This window comes from Strix aluco, chromosome Z (assembly GCF_031877795.1).
Source record: "Strix aluco isolate bStrAlu1 chromosome Z, bStrAlu1.hap1, whole genome shotgun sequence".
Lineage (NCBI taxonomy): Eukaryota > Metazoa > Chordata > Aves > Strigiformes > Strigidae > Strix > Strix aluco.
Genome location: NC_133971.1, coordinates 39,430,679 through 39,448,839, shown reverse-complemented (window position 1 = coordinate 39,448,839; position 18,161 = coordinate 39,430,679). Strand labels below are relative to the sequence as shown.

Genomic DNA, 18,161 nt, shown 5'->3' with positions numbered 1-18,161 from the left:
ATCTTGCAAAACACCTTGCATGTTTAACAACCAACAAGATTAATGACAGAATCAATTATTGATTATAAAATTTTGTTTGTTTTCCCCACAGGCAGATGTAGACAAAGCTGTTAAAGCAGCTAGAAAAGCTTTTGAGCTTGGGTCACCCTGGCGTACAATGGATGCTTCAGAGCGAGGAAGGCTCTTGAATAAACTAGCTGACTTAGTTGAAAGAGATCGGCTGATTTTAGCTGTGAGTATGATACATGAATAAAAAGACTGGGAAAAAAGCCTATATCCTGATTTTTAAAGACAGATATGTGTAACATGCTAAATCCTGGAAAGTCAGGCTGTCTCAATACATGTTTTTCATCTGTATTGCAAATGGACCTCATTAAACTGGCTTGCACTCTGGTCTATTAACACTCCACATCCACAGATTACTTGAGTATTTGATTAGCTTTAAGATTATACTTAAGTCACCTACAATCAATGTAATTTCAATTGTTGACTCTTAAGGACACACTGACATAGACCATGCACTTCACACCTGTCTAAACCAAAGTCTGAATCAAGGCCTAAATTCAAAGCCTGGCTCAGTGCTTACAGATGATACAAGTCAGAACTGGAAGAAATTTTGAATTTCATAGCTATATATTTGTTAACACTGGTCCTTCATGAACTCCAGTTTGCAACTGGCAATGAGTGAAAAACCTTAACCAGAAACAAAGGCAGCAATGAATTACTTATCAGTAGGAAGAACATGACGGGGTGGGGAATGATGTCCTTTATCAACTACTGTGTATTGGCCATTTTACCACTCTTAACAGCAGCCACATAAGTTGTAGCACCACCACCCAACGATTGTGTTCTAAGGCAGGAAAGAACATTTAAAATAGAAATGCATCACCAATTTGGTAAAGTACAGTACCTCCCCTCTTATTTAAAACCCCACGCATGATGCTACCATTAAGTTGATTTCTTTGCTATTTCAACCACCTTTTGGAATTAACATTTATGCAGGATAACTTTTTTCACTCTCCTGAAGAGAGAGAAACAGTGGTTTTCTGTTAACAGTGCCAAAAATTTTAAGAGAGAAGGAGTAATATCCAACTGTCAAGATCATCACTCAGACAAAATTTGAAGTATTTAGTCATCAGCTAGAAGCCACATTATTTATAAACTCATAAAATTTAAACCTCCAAAATATGTAAAACCTGCAAAGAATCTATTGCCCATTCTATTGTCCTCATGGCTGTAGGATAGGAAGACACTTGCATGTGTCCCAAACAGGTTTTTAGAAGAAAAATTAAAATTCAAAGGAACTGAGGTTATTTCCCTGAACTCCACGGTCTGCAACTGTCAAATTTACACTTTTCTTCAACCAAGTTCTTTCTCTAAATGAATCTTGTCACCTGGATAGGGACTGATAATCACCTAGTTTCTCAGGAGAAAACTTGGGTGGCTAGAACTTGTGTCCTTAACAATGTTAGATTTATTGGAGTTGAGAGAGACAAAATTTTAAGAGAGTTAAATTTTTAATAGGAAAAGTATGTCCTCTTGTCAGTTAAATACTGGATAATCTGCCATTTGCTTCTTTATTGTACAGCCTAAGGCACTACATATGAAAACAAAATGGAGAAATAATCTTTTCTCCATAGGAAATCTGAAACATTAAACTGGCTTTTGTTCCCACTTGCCATTTTCATAATATGAAAGTAATGTTTTTCTCTTGGGCCCCTCCCAAGTTTTTATTTTACTGACTTTGTTTTTATTTCCTACACCTTGCTCACATGATTGACTACTTTTCCCTTTTAGATAAGATGTGTTTGAATGAAGTACTTTTCAGACTGCAAAATGAAGAGGGTTGTGCTCCACTCACAGCTTATCCTAACTGCAGAATTAGTACTATAGAATAACAAATAGCCTTGTAAACACTAGAGGTCAAAATAGACCCCCAAGGCTCATTGCAAAGTCATTTTCCTGTGTTTGTGCATCTGCCCAGGATCAAAATTATTCCATTTCAGTGTTTTATATAATGATAAGATGCTTGTCCTGAAGCTCCAGAGGCTCAACAGCCCTATAGGTAAGCTACTGGAAGAATAAGTCAAAGCAGGGTACTGAAAGAGCCACTGAGAATTTTGCTTCTTAGGTTTCACTCTGTTGTAATGTTCAAAGAGTTCCTAAGTTTGAGGCCAGGGAAGAATTTTCTGCCATGTCCAAACAGAACAACACAATGCTGGATATATTGCCTGGAATGGCAAGGGCATATCTCGTTTAATCAGTTCCTTGTTGCTGAAAGCCATCAAGCATTGCTGGCTTCTTCATTTGTTCTGTTCTCTTCCAAAGTGTGATATCTGCAATGTGTCCAGTTAACTAGAACTGCAGGCTTCACAAAGTTGGTGAAACATTGTATTTGAAGGATCAGTTTGTAGACTCAGTCTGAAACGCTAAAGAACCTTGGACATACAAAGAACAAATTTAGAAAAGCAAATAATATTTCTAAGATCTGACTACATCTTGAAATAGTTTGGGTGTTTCTTACTAAGTATCCTAACAGGATTGTTCACAAAGCTGAAGGTCCCCAGTGTCTCTGTGCTGGAAAACTTGAGAAAAAAATTCTAGAAGGTGTTGCCACTGTTTAAGAACTGCATATGGCCTTTAACTAGATGTCCCAGCAATTAAGGGTACTGAAATAGCATTAATCAAAATTACACTCCCTAGATTTGGCTGGAAATCATCCCTATTTAGTGCTGTGTCTCTGTGGGATCATTAAAGTACTGTGGGTAGAACAGAATTGGTCAGATGAAAGTTATAGATGTTGAATGAATATTTCCTATTATTATTCTAAAGGTTTATATCTGTTTAGCATGGAGATGCATGATATGAAGAATCAGGTCTGGCTTCAAATAAGATCAGTTTTTTCACCCAGTAAAAGAGAACCTCCCTTCTGTATAAGTATTTTTCACAGTGAAATTTTCTTAGTCGTTTGCACATCAAACACTGACGCTATTTGGGGTATTTTATTCTATGCTTTGAGTCTTCTTGCACACCTAAATTGTTAATCATGAATTTATTAAGCACCTAGAAAGTTGTTCCTTAACAATTAAACAGCACAGTTAATGTGACAGTTATTTCCAGGAAACTACTGCCTACCTTGGGTGTCAGTGTGAATAGGCTGAGGGGGGGCCACTCATTTTATTTGCATCAATTATTTGCACAGATTCCTAGCTGATCTTTTCATCTACACTTTAGTGTAGATTATTTAGAATTATAGTTAGAATATTTAATGTAAACTAGAACACTGAAACTGATTCAGAAAGGAGAAATGTTATTGTTTTTCCAGAACATCTCACCATTACAAATGTGCCATGATCATCTTATTTGCATAGCTCACTGTGAATAAACCATCACGAAAATTTCCCATTTGTAAATTGCTACCTTGGGTTTTTTCAAATGCTAAGTATCTTTCAGAGGGGAATTAGTCTAAATGTTTGTACTCAAGATGAAAAACTGAACTAACAACGAAAAGCTAAATGATAAAGTACATACATCAGAACCATTATCAATATTTTATATTAACTTTGTAATTGCTGTTGTCTGCAGACAATGGAAGCCATTGATGGTGGGAAACTCTTTTCCACTGCCTACCTAATGGATTTAGGTGCCTGTATCAAAACATTACACTACTGTGCAGGTTGGGCTGATAAAATCCATGGGCGTACTGTTCCAATGGGTGAGTATTTTTGAGATAGCAAAAGTACAGAACTGAAGTCAATGCAATCTGTAAAAAATTGGCTTTTTCCTAAAAGTTGTGCAATGCAAATAATAACTCAAATGGAAAATATTTTAGACAGTTCTTAATATATGTTGTTTAAGATTTATCATAGTGCTTGTTTTAAATATTTAGTTCAGTTATTCACATTTATTTCTTGTTCTATACACCACTAATAAGTACTGTTTATTGACCAAAAGATTTTAGCCTGTATATACATCTAAGAAGTCTGGTAGGTTACTTTTACATAGTGATATATAGTTTATGCAATGGTACAGTAATGAAAACCAGGTATTTGCTTATTAAAGCTAAGATTAGGACAAACTATAATATTTGTTTCAGTTATTGGATAATGTATTAGGAAGAGTACTAAGAAGAAAGAGGAAACATTTCTTAGTTTTGCTGAAATTTCATTCCATTCCCTCTCCCATTAAGCAGCTCTATGAAAACACTGTTTCTAGCTGGCTTGTCTCAGAAGGACAAAGAAAAGAATGGTAATAAAGAAGGAATTAAGGAGAACTAGAGTGATAAATACTTCCAACTTTTTGGCATCACGTAGATCTCTATGGTAGGCTTAATGGGATACACGTTTATTTGAATCAAAAAGAATTTTATACTTAATGGATTTGATTTAAGCTAAGTTCTAATATAAAAAAATGTCTGATATGTACCTAGGATTGCAAGTACATTTTAAAAGAGCACTTTCCAAAAAAATAGGTGATAAAAAAGAAATTAGGAATGCTTGTTGGTGTGCTGTGCATACCTTATTGAGAAGCAGGGTTATCACTGCAAAAAGTCAGACTGGAAGAATCAAACTTTGGAGCTATGAAGAAGGTAGATATTGAATCCAGATGGTTTTTATTGTTGTTTTTTTGCATAGTTAAGATTTTGAAAATACATTTCTGAGCAAAATTATATCCAGCTAAGTTTGCTATTGAATTTTATCTTCTTTCTGATTTAACTGTTTCTCATAAATGCTTTGTCTGAATGTCTAATTTATTTCTTCTTCCCCTAGATGGAAACTTTTTTACATTTACAAGACATGAGCCTATTGGTGTGTGTGGCCAAATTATTCCTGTAAGTTGGGGTCATTTATATGAAAACACAAATGTTCCTGTTACAAATGGAAATGCTTTTGAAATTTTGTCTGTGCAAGTGCATCTGTGAAACATTATCAATCAAAAACTTTCAGGCCCTGAAAGATAGAGACTGTCCTAGAGTACTCATCAAATTCTGCAACATGGAATTTTGATGAGTCAGCTCAGTCCAGCCTTGTCTCTCTTCTCCCTGCATATGAAGGGAAATGGCTGATGGATTAGTTTGAAAGACAGAATTTTGTTTTGTTGGAACTGAAAGAAATAGAAATAAAAAAGTAGGAGAGTGTAATATTAACAGCCTATAAACAATAAGCTCTTTAGGACCTGGAATATCTGTTTTGCTCTGTACAGCATCCAGACAGCTGAACCTTTATCTATGACTAAGGCTCATTCACCATGTTAATGGTACAAATAACAACACGAAGAATGTGTCCCATAAACACAGTGATTCTGAGTCATATCTTCCCAGGCTTCTGTTCAGTCACTTATATTAAGTGATGATTCAAAAGGCCTGCCTGAGTCTGAACATCCAAAACACTGAGGAACTCTGATTTTAAACTTATCAGCAAGGTCTACACAGATTCAATGAGTTGCTGTGAAAATGGTTATATGTACTAGACACTCCTAATCTACCCACCTCTGTCCACATGGTAGGTGTGAGCCGTCTGACCTGACCTGCTTGACAGCTTACCAAATTCTGAAATAATCAGCTTATCTATCAGATTTGATTAGACATGTGGGTCCCACACATGTTCCTGATGTCTTTTAGTTGAGCTTGCAGATTTGTTATCTCTTTAGACCACCACATTGATTTAGACAACGTCACTGGAACATGTTTGGATCCAGCCTCCAGGAGAGCTTGGGAATCTGCTGGTTTAGATTCTTTTGTAAGTCAGGCACGAGATATTTCAAACAAAGCACTCAGAGTCAAGATACATTAAAGAACTAGAAACACTATATGTGGCCATTTCTAAATAAAATTACATTTTGAAAGTTTAAGCAGTTAGTAAAAACACTTCCCTTATAAAATGTTCAGGGACTCCTAGGTATATCTTTATCTTCTTTCCATTGACAAGGGAACCCACTAAGCTGGAGGTTTTTATGTAAACCAAAAACTTTGAGGACTATGTGAATGATGCAAAACACTTTTGCTAGCTCATCATTTCCATTTACCTTCCACTCACACAGTTCCACTTCAGTGATGAAGATCCAGAAAACCTTGTAATCCCTTACTTTATGTTATTTGTGCTCCTGTTATTTTTGAGAGTGTGGTGAGCCTGAAGTAAGGAGAGGGATAAAGAACAGTTGCATGTATATTCCTCCAAGCCTTCCTGACATAATAGGTAACTGTTAACTGCCTTTTTCCCCTCTTCCATGAAGGTAAGGCACACTGTGTCTTTTGTGCTGAGGATCATGGGGTCAGTGCTTCCAAAACTATTAGAAATATTCTCAAAGGGGCAATCCATTTTTCCCTCAGCCACATTGTCCCTCATACTGCTGAATATTGGGTCCAAAGGAGTCGGCTGTTCTGCAGTCTGGCTGGACTGACCACAATAGAGAGCTGACAGTGAAACCTCCAGCAAAGAGGGCACAGGCAATATTACATGTTATTACCTTGCCTCCTTTAGAAAACTGAATTGATGATGAATGTGATCATTTACGATGGCAAAACTCCCAATTTCACCACTAATCCAGCAACTTTCTGTAAGGCGTTGTGAGAGAAGTACACTTACTGTCTCTTGAGCTTTTAACTAAAACCTTGGATCCCCTGGACTCACATATACCAAAACCACTGGTCTTTGTACAACATGGTTTGCCAGTTGCTTTTTCAAAATATCTTCATTCTGAAAAGAGTTAAACAAAGAGTTCAACCACGCAGTTGACAATTTGCACTATTATCATAGAAAAAGCAAAGGCATTTTGGTGATGTATTAGAAATAGGATACACCTTCTCATTTGTCTTTCAGTGGAACTTCCCATTGGTTATGTTCATCTGGAAGATCGCCCCTGCCCTTTGTTGTGGAAACACGGTGGTTGTCAAACCAGCAGAACAAACGCCACTGACTGCCCTTTACATGGGATCCTTAATTAAAGAGGTAAATCATCAACAACAGAGTTTTTTGCCCTTCTCAGAAATGTAAGAGTATATTGCAGCTAAAATACCACAGAGGTAATATAAGACAGGGTGTCCTCTGCAAGTAATTCTCATTGCATGTCTAGCCTTGTACTACGGAACTTACCTTACTGTAAATCAGTGAAGCAAATCCAGGGCAAAAGTATTCATATCTTTCAGCCTAGTCTACACACACAAAAAGACCCACAATAGCAATTTAGTAAACTTCATTCCTTGGCAAACATATTTGTATTACAAAAGCACAGTACCTTTCAAAGTCAAAAGCAAATAAGGAGTCAAGAACAGAGCCCTCAGAGGTGGGTGGCAATTACTTTATTAGCAAAGTTATCACAGAAAAGGACATGTTTGTACAGCTAATTATTATTCTTTTTTAATTGAAAAAACTTTTCATCCACCTGGGTTTATTATTAACAGAGAGCTGTAAAACTGAACTGGTGATTGCTGCCAAACTTGTGAACTATCTTCACACAGAAACTGGGAGAATACACTTTGTGCTCTTGAACACAAGGAGTGTGGTAGTTTCTCCAGTGTCTCCAAAGTTACGTTGACTATTGTGCCCAGCCCAGCAAACACACAAAGAAGAACAGCTAAATAGTTTAGCTAACTTGCTTCTCAATAAAATCAACGAATGTAATCTAACATATTTGAAGACTTTGTGCAGATGTCAGTAATCACCAGCGCAGTAACCTTGCAGACTATTAATGGAAATGACTTGGCATATTTTATTATTCTTCTTCAAAACAATGATTCAACAGAGCATACTGACTGGTTATGCATTAATATTTCACAGAAACTAAATGACTATGGGAAAGGAGCCAAGTTCTGCTGTTATTGAATCACATAGTAAATGCTATTAGATAATATTGGGGAGTAGAAATTGCTTAAAAAAAAAAAAAAATCAGAGATACCTTCTCTATTTGTTTTTAACAATAAGTACCAGAAAGTATATTTCTCTGAAAAAGCAAATTTACAGGGTAAGTAACTCAGTTCTGTTCCAAGTCTAATGAAATATCTATTCTGATATTCTGATTTTGTGAAAGGAGAGTTCATAAGTGGGAATGTGATCAGTGGTCCATTTTGTATGCACACTTGCAATGGTTACAGAGTGGTAATGACTGGTATAACACTAGAGCATTTTAGTAGAAAGCAAGATGATTTTCATTTTACCCATCCATTCAGTGTTCAACTGTCTGAGATGCTTAAATATACAATTGTTAAATGTCCTTGGTGTATTATCTGGTAAATATTATGGAGCTTTAAAAAAAGTCAATATTTATCTTATCAAGACCTTCAAGATTTATTCAGCCAAATCTAGCTGAGTTTTAATTTACACCCAAATTACCCAAATAAAGTTGGACCCCAAATCCCTGATAGCAATCAAACCTCAGTGATCACTTCAGTAGCTGCTTTAGACTCATTCTGAAACTATATGAAGATCTAATTTAACTTTCTGCTTCTCAAGAATCCACATTAAAAGAAATATAGTCACTTTTGGTAATTCTCACTATCCTTCTTAACAGTCACAAGGCTTCTTTGCTAATATGTAGAGAATAGCTTCTAATACAGACATGAAAATTAAATGCCTGAAGTGAGACCGTGTGAATTAGTCCCATAAAAAATATTCTTCTTTTTTTTTTTCTCTACAAATTAAGTAAGAAACACAATGCTAAGCAAATGGAATGAACCTCATTGTCTCATCAGTTCCAGGATAAATATTAATCTGGAATATTAAAGACAATAAAAAGCATTGATAGAATATCTCTGAGCATGAACCTGTAAGGAACTGAGGTTGCTCAAACAGAAGTAATTCTCTGGTGTCCATAACACAGGACATGAGGTTTAGGAGCTGTGACTCACTGGTTGAAATTCACCATTTTCCTAATGAAAATGGAATCTTTGCATGTAATTTCAAAGTCCTGTTTAATGCTAAAAAGAGACTCATTTAATTGATAACACAGTTCTATGTTTGTTCTGCAAGTGCCATTGAGAAGCCATAGCTGCTTCATAAGCCAACAGGAAATCGAGCTGCACTTCACACATCCGTGAAAGTTTGCCTGACAAGATGTTGGAAGAAAACAAATTATTTTGCCTATAAATGGAACATAAATAATACAGAATTGGTGGGAAACAATAGGTTTGATTTGACTTACAGGAAAAGCCTCTTTAAGTAGAAAATTTGCAAGATCCTGGAACAGTGCATATCTCAAGTAGCCAGGTTTTTCATGCTTGGTAGCTGATCTGCCTCTTTTGTGTTGTAAACTCTCACATTGCCCACTCTCTACTTTCAACCCATGTCCAGAGAAAGAAGCAAATACATTGAGTTTGAAGTACTATTTCCATCATTTTTCTTAATAGAATTTCAGTGTAAATCAGCAGATCATGAATTAAATTCCATCTAGCATGAGGGATAATGAGCAGAAGTCAGCAAGCCCACAGGGTGATTCAAATAGCTTTAATAAAGCAGACATGAATTTAAGTAATCTTTTTCTTTACACATCTGACTAGGGGAGAAAAGAAAAAATAAATTTATTCCTTGACAATGGAACAGAAAAGGAACTAAAATAAAATGTTCTTTTTATAAAAAGAGTTAGTTCAATAGCCTAAATGACAGGTGAAGGAAAGAGTGTGTAATTCATGTGAGAATTAACACATTTTCAGCTCTACGTCTGAGAATAACTATATGACTAAGAAAAGGTAGCTGGAGAACTGAAAAAGGAAGTAAGACTATATGAGACATGTTCTTCTAGTCATTATCCTTCCCCAAATTTACAGGGTTCTCTCTTCCAATTCAGGCAGGATTTCCACCTGGAGTTGTGAACATTGTGCCAGGCTTTGGACCCACTGCTGGAGCAGCAATTTCTCACCACATGGATGTAGATAAAGTAGCTTTCACAGGCTCTACAGAGGTACTATAATGAATGCAAGAAAATACAAGCAGGAAATGTGCCCCTCTGATTCCCAGTAATGATTTAATGTCTAACTTGTTCTATGTAACTATTTTAACTTTCTTCTTTCTTTTGGCTGCTGGTTTGTTAAACAAAGTCTGTTTAATGATTTGTTGGTTATTATTAACTTTAAACAATGTTTGCATTACAGGAAAACCCTTCAAACAAAAGCACTCCGTGAGATACAATAGGTTCTAATATACTGAGGCTATTTTAAGTCTTGTCCTTTAAAAAGAAAATATTTTCATAACTTTTTGTTTGCTTCTTTTTTAAGAATAATTATTTTTAAAAATGCAAAAAGTAAAACAGGCTGTGGTCCATTCTCTTTGATATCTTGGACATCCTGTAGTAACAACAGGATGGTAGGAAGGTACTTCAGAAATCTCATTCCTGGTTCTGCACATGCTTAGGTGAGGTGATGGCTTTTTGGTATGTGAACGATACTGATGACCATCTGGGTGGTTGTAGAAGTGTATTTGAATATGTATCAGTTTAATAATTGAAAGGAAGGTCACTGTTAATTTTCCCTAATCTTCACTCTGAAGAACTGTGAGTGATATGACCGAAGATTTCTAAGTGCAGGCATTATATGACTATATCATTAACACAGTACAGTATATTATCTGTCTACATGCATGTTACATGGAAGAGCTTCCAACTGGTCTCTTAACTTCTTGGATGTACACTTCAAAGATAAATATCATTACCTCATGTCAAGGATCAGTACACACTGACCGCAAAAGTTATATTCACTCTTAGAAACCTTTAGCTCTAAAATAACAGGAAAAGAAAACAACCCAAAACCCCAACATCTGAGAAATATCCCAGATATTCCCAATGGACAGTAACAACTACAATTCCCAGTGCCCCGTGTCCCTCCAAAGGGAGGTGGACTATAGGGTGTATTCATAGACTTTGGTGACAGTCCTCTTCCTACAGCGTAATTTAGCAGCAAGAAATGAAGACAGGAAGGCTGGCAGAAGAAGGAGGCTATCTGATGGTTCCTACGCACAAGCAGTTACAGACAAAAAGTCTCACTTTTTCCAGGACAATTCTTATTAAGCGGTTCCTTTAATCATGCCATCAATGGAAAGAGACAGGGTAGGGGTTCTGCCTTGCAGTGTCCATTTCCTTTTCTTTCCTATAAAGGAGAAACTGGAATAAGACAGACTTGGCCTTGCAGACAGTGTAGATAGCTACTTTTTCTCTCATACTTTGTGCACCAAAGGGCTTTCGTATGTATAAAACCTAATGGGGGTAACTGGCAGAGCAGAAATCAGTGTCTACTTTGGTTTACAGATACAAGCAAGTAGAGTAGTGGTAACCAAAAAAGAACCAGACATCTTTGACAGTTAACATGAGTGTGTCCAGGGGGAAACTCCTAGAAAGCATTCCTGGTTCATAGACTGCAAGTCACCTGTACCCTGACTCTTTTCAATTTTCTTTTTTATGTATTTATTTTTCATTTCTACAGTTACTGGGATAGTAGACAACTCTGAATCAATTTTCACTTTTGAGGAACTCAGAGATATATTCTTGAGGTCATAATAAAATTTTTGAGATGAAGCTGTCCTCTCCCTACCTTTTAGGTTGGCAAACTGATTAAAGAAGCAGCAGGAAAGAGCAATCTGAAGAGAGTTACACTGGAACTTGGAGGAAAAAGTCCTAACATTATATTTGCGGATGCAGACTGTTAGTAGCATTTTTATTATATAAAACTATTACTTTTGCAAGTCCCATGTTCTTTTTCTTTGTCAGTAAATTATTTGTACCTGTTTAGTGATGGAATAATTTTTAATGTTTTCTGGTCATGCCATAATTTTAAGTTTGAGTGTCACCAAAAATTGGTGGCTCCTGAATGGATATGAACCTCTAAATACCTGTCCACCCTTATTTTAGTTAAGGATCATTTTAAGGCAATATTAGTGCAGAACCAAAAGTGGCTAGATAACTCTTACACAGATTTATTAACTTTACAGCTGAACACCTCTCTTAGTCCTGCTGACAGGGCACATAATCTGCATTTAAATCTACATTTCACATAGAACCACTGAATGTGTGTTTGTATAGGTGTACCATGCTACTCTTGATAAGAGTAGTTTTGGACATAAGTGAATGGATGAATATCTGTTTTAAAGGGCCATAAAAAGTGCTAAAAAGGGAAATGAGGTAGAGTGACAAAGATTTGTAAAGAATTTATGATATGACCATTCAAGTTTATGATCTGATGAACTCTGCATTTCTTTGCAGTGGACACAGCTGTGGAATTTGCACATATTGGTCTGTTCTACCACCAGGGACAGTGTTGTATAGCAGGATCGAGGATTTTTGTGGAAGAGCCGATTTATGATGAGTTCGTTCGTCGGAGCATTGAACGAGCAAAGAAGTATACTCTTGGGAACCCTCTGCTGCCTGGTGTACAACAAGGCCCTCAAGTAAGTAATGTTATGTGTTTCTAATATAACTGTGACATGTCATTGCAGTTTATATACTTCTAAACCTGTTGTTGCATTAGTTACAAGGCTAAGTTACAGTTGTCTAGAGGTTAGCCTGGAGGACCAGGAGGAAGAAACTGGAGTGATGGCTGTTTGTGCCACTATCATAGGCCTAAGGGTGGGGTTTATTTCTCTTTTCTAGTTCCTTTTGTTATGGAATGGGAACAATTATATAGAATTGAAATGCTTTGAGAAAGCTCCAATGCTGTAAAAGTACAAGTACAATCACCCATGTCAGAGATTGCTATCACCGTATTCAAATAATACCACTGTAAATGAGTAGCTTGAGGAAATAAAATTTAATAACGTATTTTCACCTTTTTCAAGGTGCTAGTGTTTCATTATGCTGCTCTCAGTTTTAGAATGTTAAACAATTAAAATGCATTATTTTGTACTTTTTCCTGCTTATGTTAAGCAATTATGCCAAGAGCTTCCCTATTAAATGAAGGCTAAAATGCAACATTAAAAATTATAGCTATCACAATGCTGTGGATTCAGTGGATCACATTAGAGCAAAGTTAAATTACTTTTCCTCTAGAGTCTTATTCCCGTATCAGCTTGTAGTACAGGATATATACTTTATTGACAGAGATATTGTGCACATATTTCATTGTCACAGAATAAAGGAACGGCATTAGAGACAAGGCAAAAGTGGGAGACAAAGCAACTCCTACATATTTGATAATGTAACGTGTTCTTCATTCATTATCACATGCATTTTATGTAATCAAAGACACCAAATAAATTTGAAAACTGCATTCCAAGCCACACAAGCTTTGGAGAATTTAAAAATAGTAAGGATGCTATTTTGACATCCTGCAATGTGTCTTGCTAACAAACTAATATGAATAAATTTAAATTTAAATGCCAGAGAACAGGAAGATTGAAACAAGTAAATTTCAGGTATCTGGTGTACAGCTAAGCCAAAACTAACAGGAATCCACTCTCATCTTATTGTGGATTTACTGAGTTTGAAATTCATGTTAACAATTTAAATGAGAGGTGAAAGTAAACTTTTACTGGAAAAAAAAAAAAAAAAGGAAGGTTAAAAATGTGAAAAAAAAAATTACTGAAAACATTTGAGAGAGCGTGAAGACTTTTCTCCTCCAGTCTCATCATCTGCCTTTCTTGACTTCTTTTTCTTCTTAGCAAGCTGTAGCAGAAATCTTAACTTTCATAAGTTAGCAAAGCTTCTCCTTTTAGAACTGGTATGATCCCATTTAATGGACGATTGTAAGCATGTGGTTTAGTTGCACATCAGTCATGATATTGTTATTGTTGTGATATTGTTAAATATCTCTTTGTCTTCAAATTCCTTGTTATGCTTTGAGTAATTCTTTCTAGAAACAAAAAATTATAGCCTGTATCAGGCATATGCGCACTGCTTTCTTGTCATAGAGTCTCCTTGAAATCCATATTAGTCCTCCAATTCACAGGCCCTCTGGGGCAGCACCTGTCTCAGACAACAAGTTTGGGGAACGCTTTGCACAGTGGGCACTAAAGAAGAGCCAAAGGCCCTACTGGAATTCAAAAGATCGTATACATGGTAATTCACACATTATTAAGAAAAATACTGATTATAATAATAACAAAGGGACAACTGGCAGCAACATGAGCTATATCATCTAAACCTCGTCTTCTCTTCAAGATGTTTATGCACAAGAGATATTTGGCCACCAGGCTAGTAGAAATTTTATGTCTTCGACATGCAGTAAGGCAATTGTTTGAAAGCAAAATGACAAAGGCAATCACCTCCTTATAAATATCTTTATAAAATCATATCCTTATAAATATAAGCTTTTATCACAGCTTTAGCTGACTAGCTGTTTAGTCTAATACGTATCCAGGATTCCCCAGAACCTTTGAAAATGTTGCGTTCTATGAGCATGGTAAAACTTGTTGCTTAAACTGAAATGTAACCTTTTTATTGCACAAATAAGAGAATAAGATACACACCTACTCTGCTGACTGATGAGTATGTTCACAGAGAAGAATCTCCTGTGCAAAAGTCACCCTAAAAGTAATCTCAGTATCTTCATGAGCCAGTGCTTGGAAGGCTGAACTCTGAAAATGTGAAGGAAAGAATAATGAAAATGGAACAATTTTTTTAGAAAAGGAGAGGGTGTTAGAGGCCTCTACCAAGCAAGTTTTTCTTTCAGTTTTTCTTGTCATAAATGTTATCTCCCTTCAGGCCTGAAGTTGTGATACATTGAGAGGGAGAGGGAGAGGGAGAGGGAGAGGGAGAGGGAGAGGGAGAGGGAGAGGGAGAGGGAGAGGGAGAGGGAGAGGGAGAGGGAGAGGGAGAGGGAGAGGGAGAGGGAGAGGAGAGGAGAGGAGAGGAGAGGAGAGGAGAGGAGAGGAGAGGAGAGGAGAGGAGAGGAGAGGAGAGGAGAGGAGAGGAGAGGAGAGGAGAGGAGAGGAGAGGAGAGGAGAGGAGAGGAGAGGAGAGGAGAGGAGAGGAGAGGAGAGGAGAGGAGAGGAGAGGAGAGGAGAGGAGAGGAGAGGAGAGGAGAGGAGAGGAGAGTGAGTTTGGCTTCATACTGTAAATAATCTGCCATCTTTGTTTCTCAAACAACAAACATAAGTGGCTTTATTCCACTAATAAATAAGAATGAACTGAAAACAGCATTGAATTTCAGTTATATTTTATTGTTGCTTTTTAACTTCCTTCAATAGTTTAGGAAAACAGTATGGCCAATCTACCAGACAGAGAAGTACAGAAGAGTCTTGCTGGCTTGATCAAGCCCTCTGTTATTTTTACAGAATCAAGCTCAGCAATTTTTATTTTGATTAACCATTTGCAGTTGGCAAGAGTACTGGGAGAAGTATAAAACACATTCATTTTATAGACTTTTTTCTTTTTTTTACTAAAGAAAACCAGGATATCGGTCCCTCTACAGCTGATCCTCCTATGTCAAAATTTCTGATTACTGCTTTATTTGAGAAAAGCCTGCAAAGTTTTAAGAAGTTAGTGACAAGAATACTTTCAGGGGTCTCCAGCTGCTGCATTTCAACTCATGCAACTGAACAAACCTGGAACATTGAAGGTTTTGGTTAATGAGTTATGAGAACAATTGTTATCAGTGTGTGTTGTTTTGATTCCTGTAATATCTTTTCATTTAGATTGATAAGGAGCAGTTTCAAAAAATCCTGGAGCTAATTGAGAGTGGGAAAAAAGAAGGAGCCAAACTGGAATGTGGAGGAGGTCCATGGGGAGACAAAGGTTACTTCATCCAGCCCACAGTTTTTTCTAATGTTACAGATGATATGCGCATCGCCAAAGAAGAGGTAAATAAATTCTTGGCAGTGTGTACTCTCACTGGAAATTGTTTGTTTAAATGTCTGTACAAAATATCCATTTAGAAGGTCAAGTGGCTACATAAAAATGCTCTCAGTAAATTTGTCGTTCCATCCTGGTGGTGTTTTAAATGCTTTTATGGGTTTCTGATTCTCCTTTCACCAACTCAGTGGAGGTGAGGGGGAGGAGTATGGGGCTGGCCTGCCAACAAAGGCTCCAGGTCAAGCTGTCAGTAGATAAGAAATGCTGAGGTTCGAACATCGTCCCATACTGCCCATGTCTCACATATCAGAATCATGGTAACTTGTAACAGAGAAGCAAACCTTGAAAGCACAGCTAGTGAACTCTGCACTGCTTAAGAAGCCACTTAAGTTGGGATTTGGACTCAATACGCACCAAGCAACTATTTTGCAATAAGAGAAAATAGATTGTGGTTCCACAGGCAATTTTTTGGTGGTAATTACAGATTTTTGCTTCTGCAAAGTTGCTTGACTTAGCTCAGTTTGCAGATGTGTCTACACAGAGTTAAGGGGCTTTTACAGATCCAACTAAGGTGACAGTGCCATGGCATCAGTGATCATCTGCAAGGAACAGGAGAGAGTTAGGAGTGCAGAGCTGCTATGTCATTGAGAAAAAGTTCTGTAAGCACAGCTTCAGAGTCTAGTCATAACCTCTTTGTGCTTTTTTTACATCCATCTTAAATAATAACTGCTCCAATTGTGCTGCAACTGGTATCCGTTATGCTTCTTCATACTAGAAAGCTCTTTCAAAACTGTTACAAATATAGGTGTTGCTTTATACAGCTGCTGATGCAGCCTGTTGAACATAACTAGTACATTCAGCAAGAGTCAACAGGCTGAGTTAAAATGAACACCAGAGCATCTAGAGTTATTTGTGACAGGGAAAGAGCTGTAAAACAGGGGACAGTTGTATGAGAAATAATTTGGATTTTTTCTGCCTATCTGGGAGGCAGGTAGGAAACTGCACAGAGAGATGTTTCTTCACAGATCTATTAGTTTCCTTTGCATCAGCAGTACAAAAACTGTTTCTCTCACACTATTTTGAGTGTATTGAATAATGAAACCTCAGAGAGCCAAGCTAATTTAAAACTATCCAGGTTCTGAAATTCATAGCTTGAACAGTGGGAGAACATTCAGTGGTTTTCTGACCTATGTAAATCAATCCCTGCAACTCTAGTTAGAAACTAGCACTAAACACTTTCCAGGAAAATCAAGCAGAAAGCTCATAATCTATGGGAACAGAAGTAATCAAATGCGGTAACATCCCCCTGCCTTACACAGCCTTGGCACTGTGTGGTGGGCATAGGCCTCTCTGGCTGAGAACACAGAGTGGCAGTAGTGGGAGAGCAGAGCCTGAGGGACTATCTCACATGCACACATATGGAAAGCAGAATTAGGTGTTTCACTTGGTGTACATGCCCAGTTGTACAGCTACCTGCAGAGATAAAAGTCTAATAGAAAGTTCAGAGAAAGGAAAATATTAATATATCTCAACTCTAAAATTAGGGCTTATCAAGAAAATACCAGTTCATTGGTAACAAGTATAGATATGTAACACACTGTGACTCCATGACAACTACCTTTATGGTGGGTGTCTTTTCATCTTTATTTATTTGTTTTCATCTTTTTTTTTATTTATCCTTTTATTAATCATCTTACAATAAGTTCTTTTGATTTGTTCCGTACTACAAAAATTTTATCTTTATGTCAATTTATAATCCTATTTAGAACTCTACATACACTCTTGACTGAATGAATTTAGGAATAAAGCCATCTGACAGAAATAAATTTTTAAAATATAAATCATTTACAGTAGCAAGCTATACTAGTCCACTTCATATGTTTACATGTGTCTGAAACAGATATTTGGACCTGTTCAACAAATCATGAAGTTTAAAACTATAGATGAAGTTATCAAGAGAGCAAATAATACTACCTATGGCTTAGCAGCAGCAGTTTTTACCAAAGATATTGATAAAGCACTGACGTTTGCAGCTGCTCTTCAGGCTGGAACAGTATGGTAAGTAATGGCTTTTTTAACCCTTCAGAACTTCAGGGGTTAATGGAAGCAATTGTAGGACATTTTAACCCTTCTTTGGGTGGTGTAATTTTGTATTTCAATTCTTTTTCATTTTTAGAAATGTAGTTAATGTCAAGCTCCTGTGTCTCTCTTCCCCTCACCTTTCACAGAATCACAGAATCATCTAGGTTGGAAAAGACCTTGAAGAGCATCTAGTCCAACACTGACAGTTCCCAACTACAGCATATCCCTAAGCACCATGTCAACCCGCCTCTTGAACACCTCCAGGGATGGGGACTCCACCACTGCCCTGGGCAGCCCATTCCAATGCCTAACAACCCATTCTGTAAAGAAATGCTTCCGAATATCTAGTCTAAACCTTCCCTGGCACAACTTGA

General features: G+C 37.0%; 1 protein-coding gene across 1 annotated transcript in view; it reads left to right on the top strand.

Moving 5' to 3' along the window:
• The window catches only part of ALDH1A1 (aldehyde dehydrogenase 1 family member A1), a 39,486-nt gene that overhangs the window by 15,491 nt on the left and 5,834 nt on the right, over positions 1-18,161 (top strand). Inside the window, exons 4-12 of the mRNA XM_074813206.1 lie at positions 92-232; positions 3,586-3,715; positions 4,770-4,831; positions 6,819-6,947; positions 9,778-9,891; positions 11,520-11,622; positions 12,181-12,365; positions 15,549-15,713; positions 17,606-17,763. Coding sequence (XP_074669307.1) covers positions 92-232; positions 3,586-3,715; positions 4,770-4,831; positions 6,819-6,947; positions 9,778-9,891; positions 11,520-11,622; positions 12,181-12,365; positions 15,549-15,713; positions 17,606-17,763 — 1,187 coding nt within the window. The remainder of the gene's footprint in view (positions 1-91; positions 233-3,585; positions 3,716-4,769; positions 4,832-6,818; positions 6,948-9,777; positions 9,892-11,519; positions 11,623-12,180; positions 12,366-15,548; positions 15,714-17,605; positions 17,764-18,161) is intronic.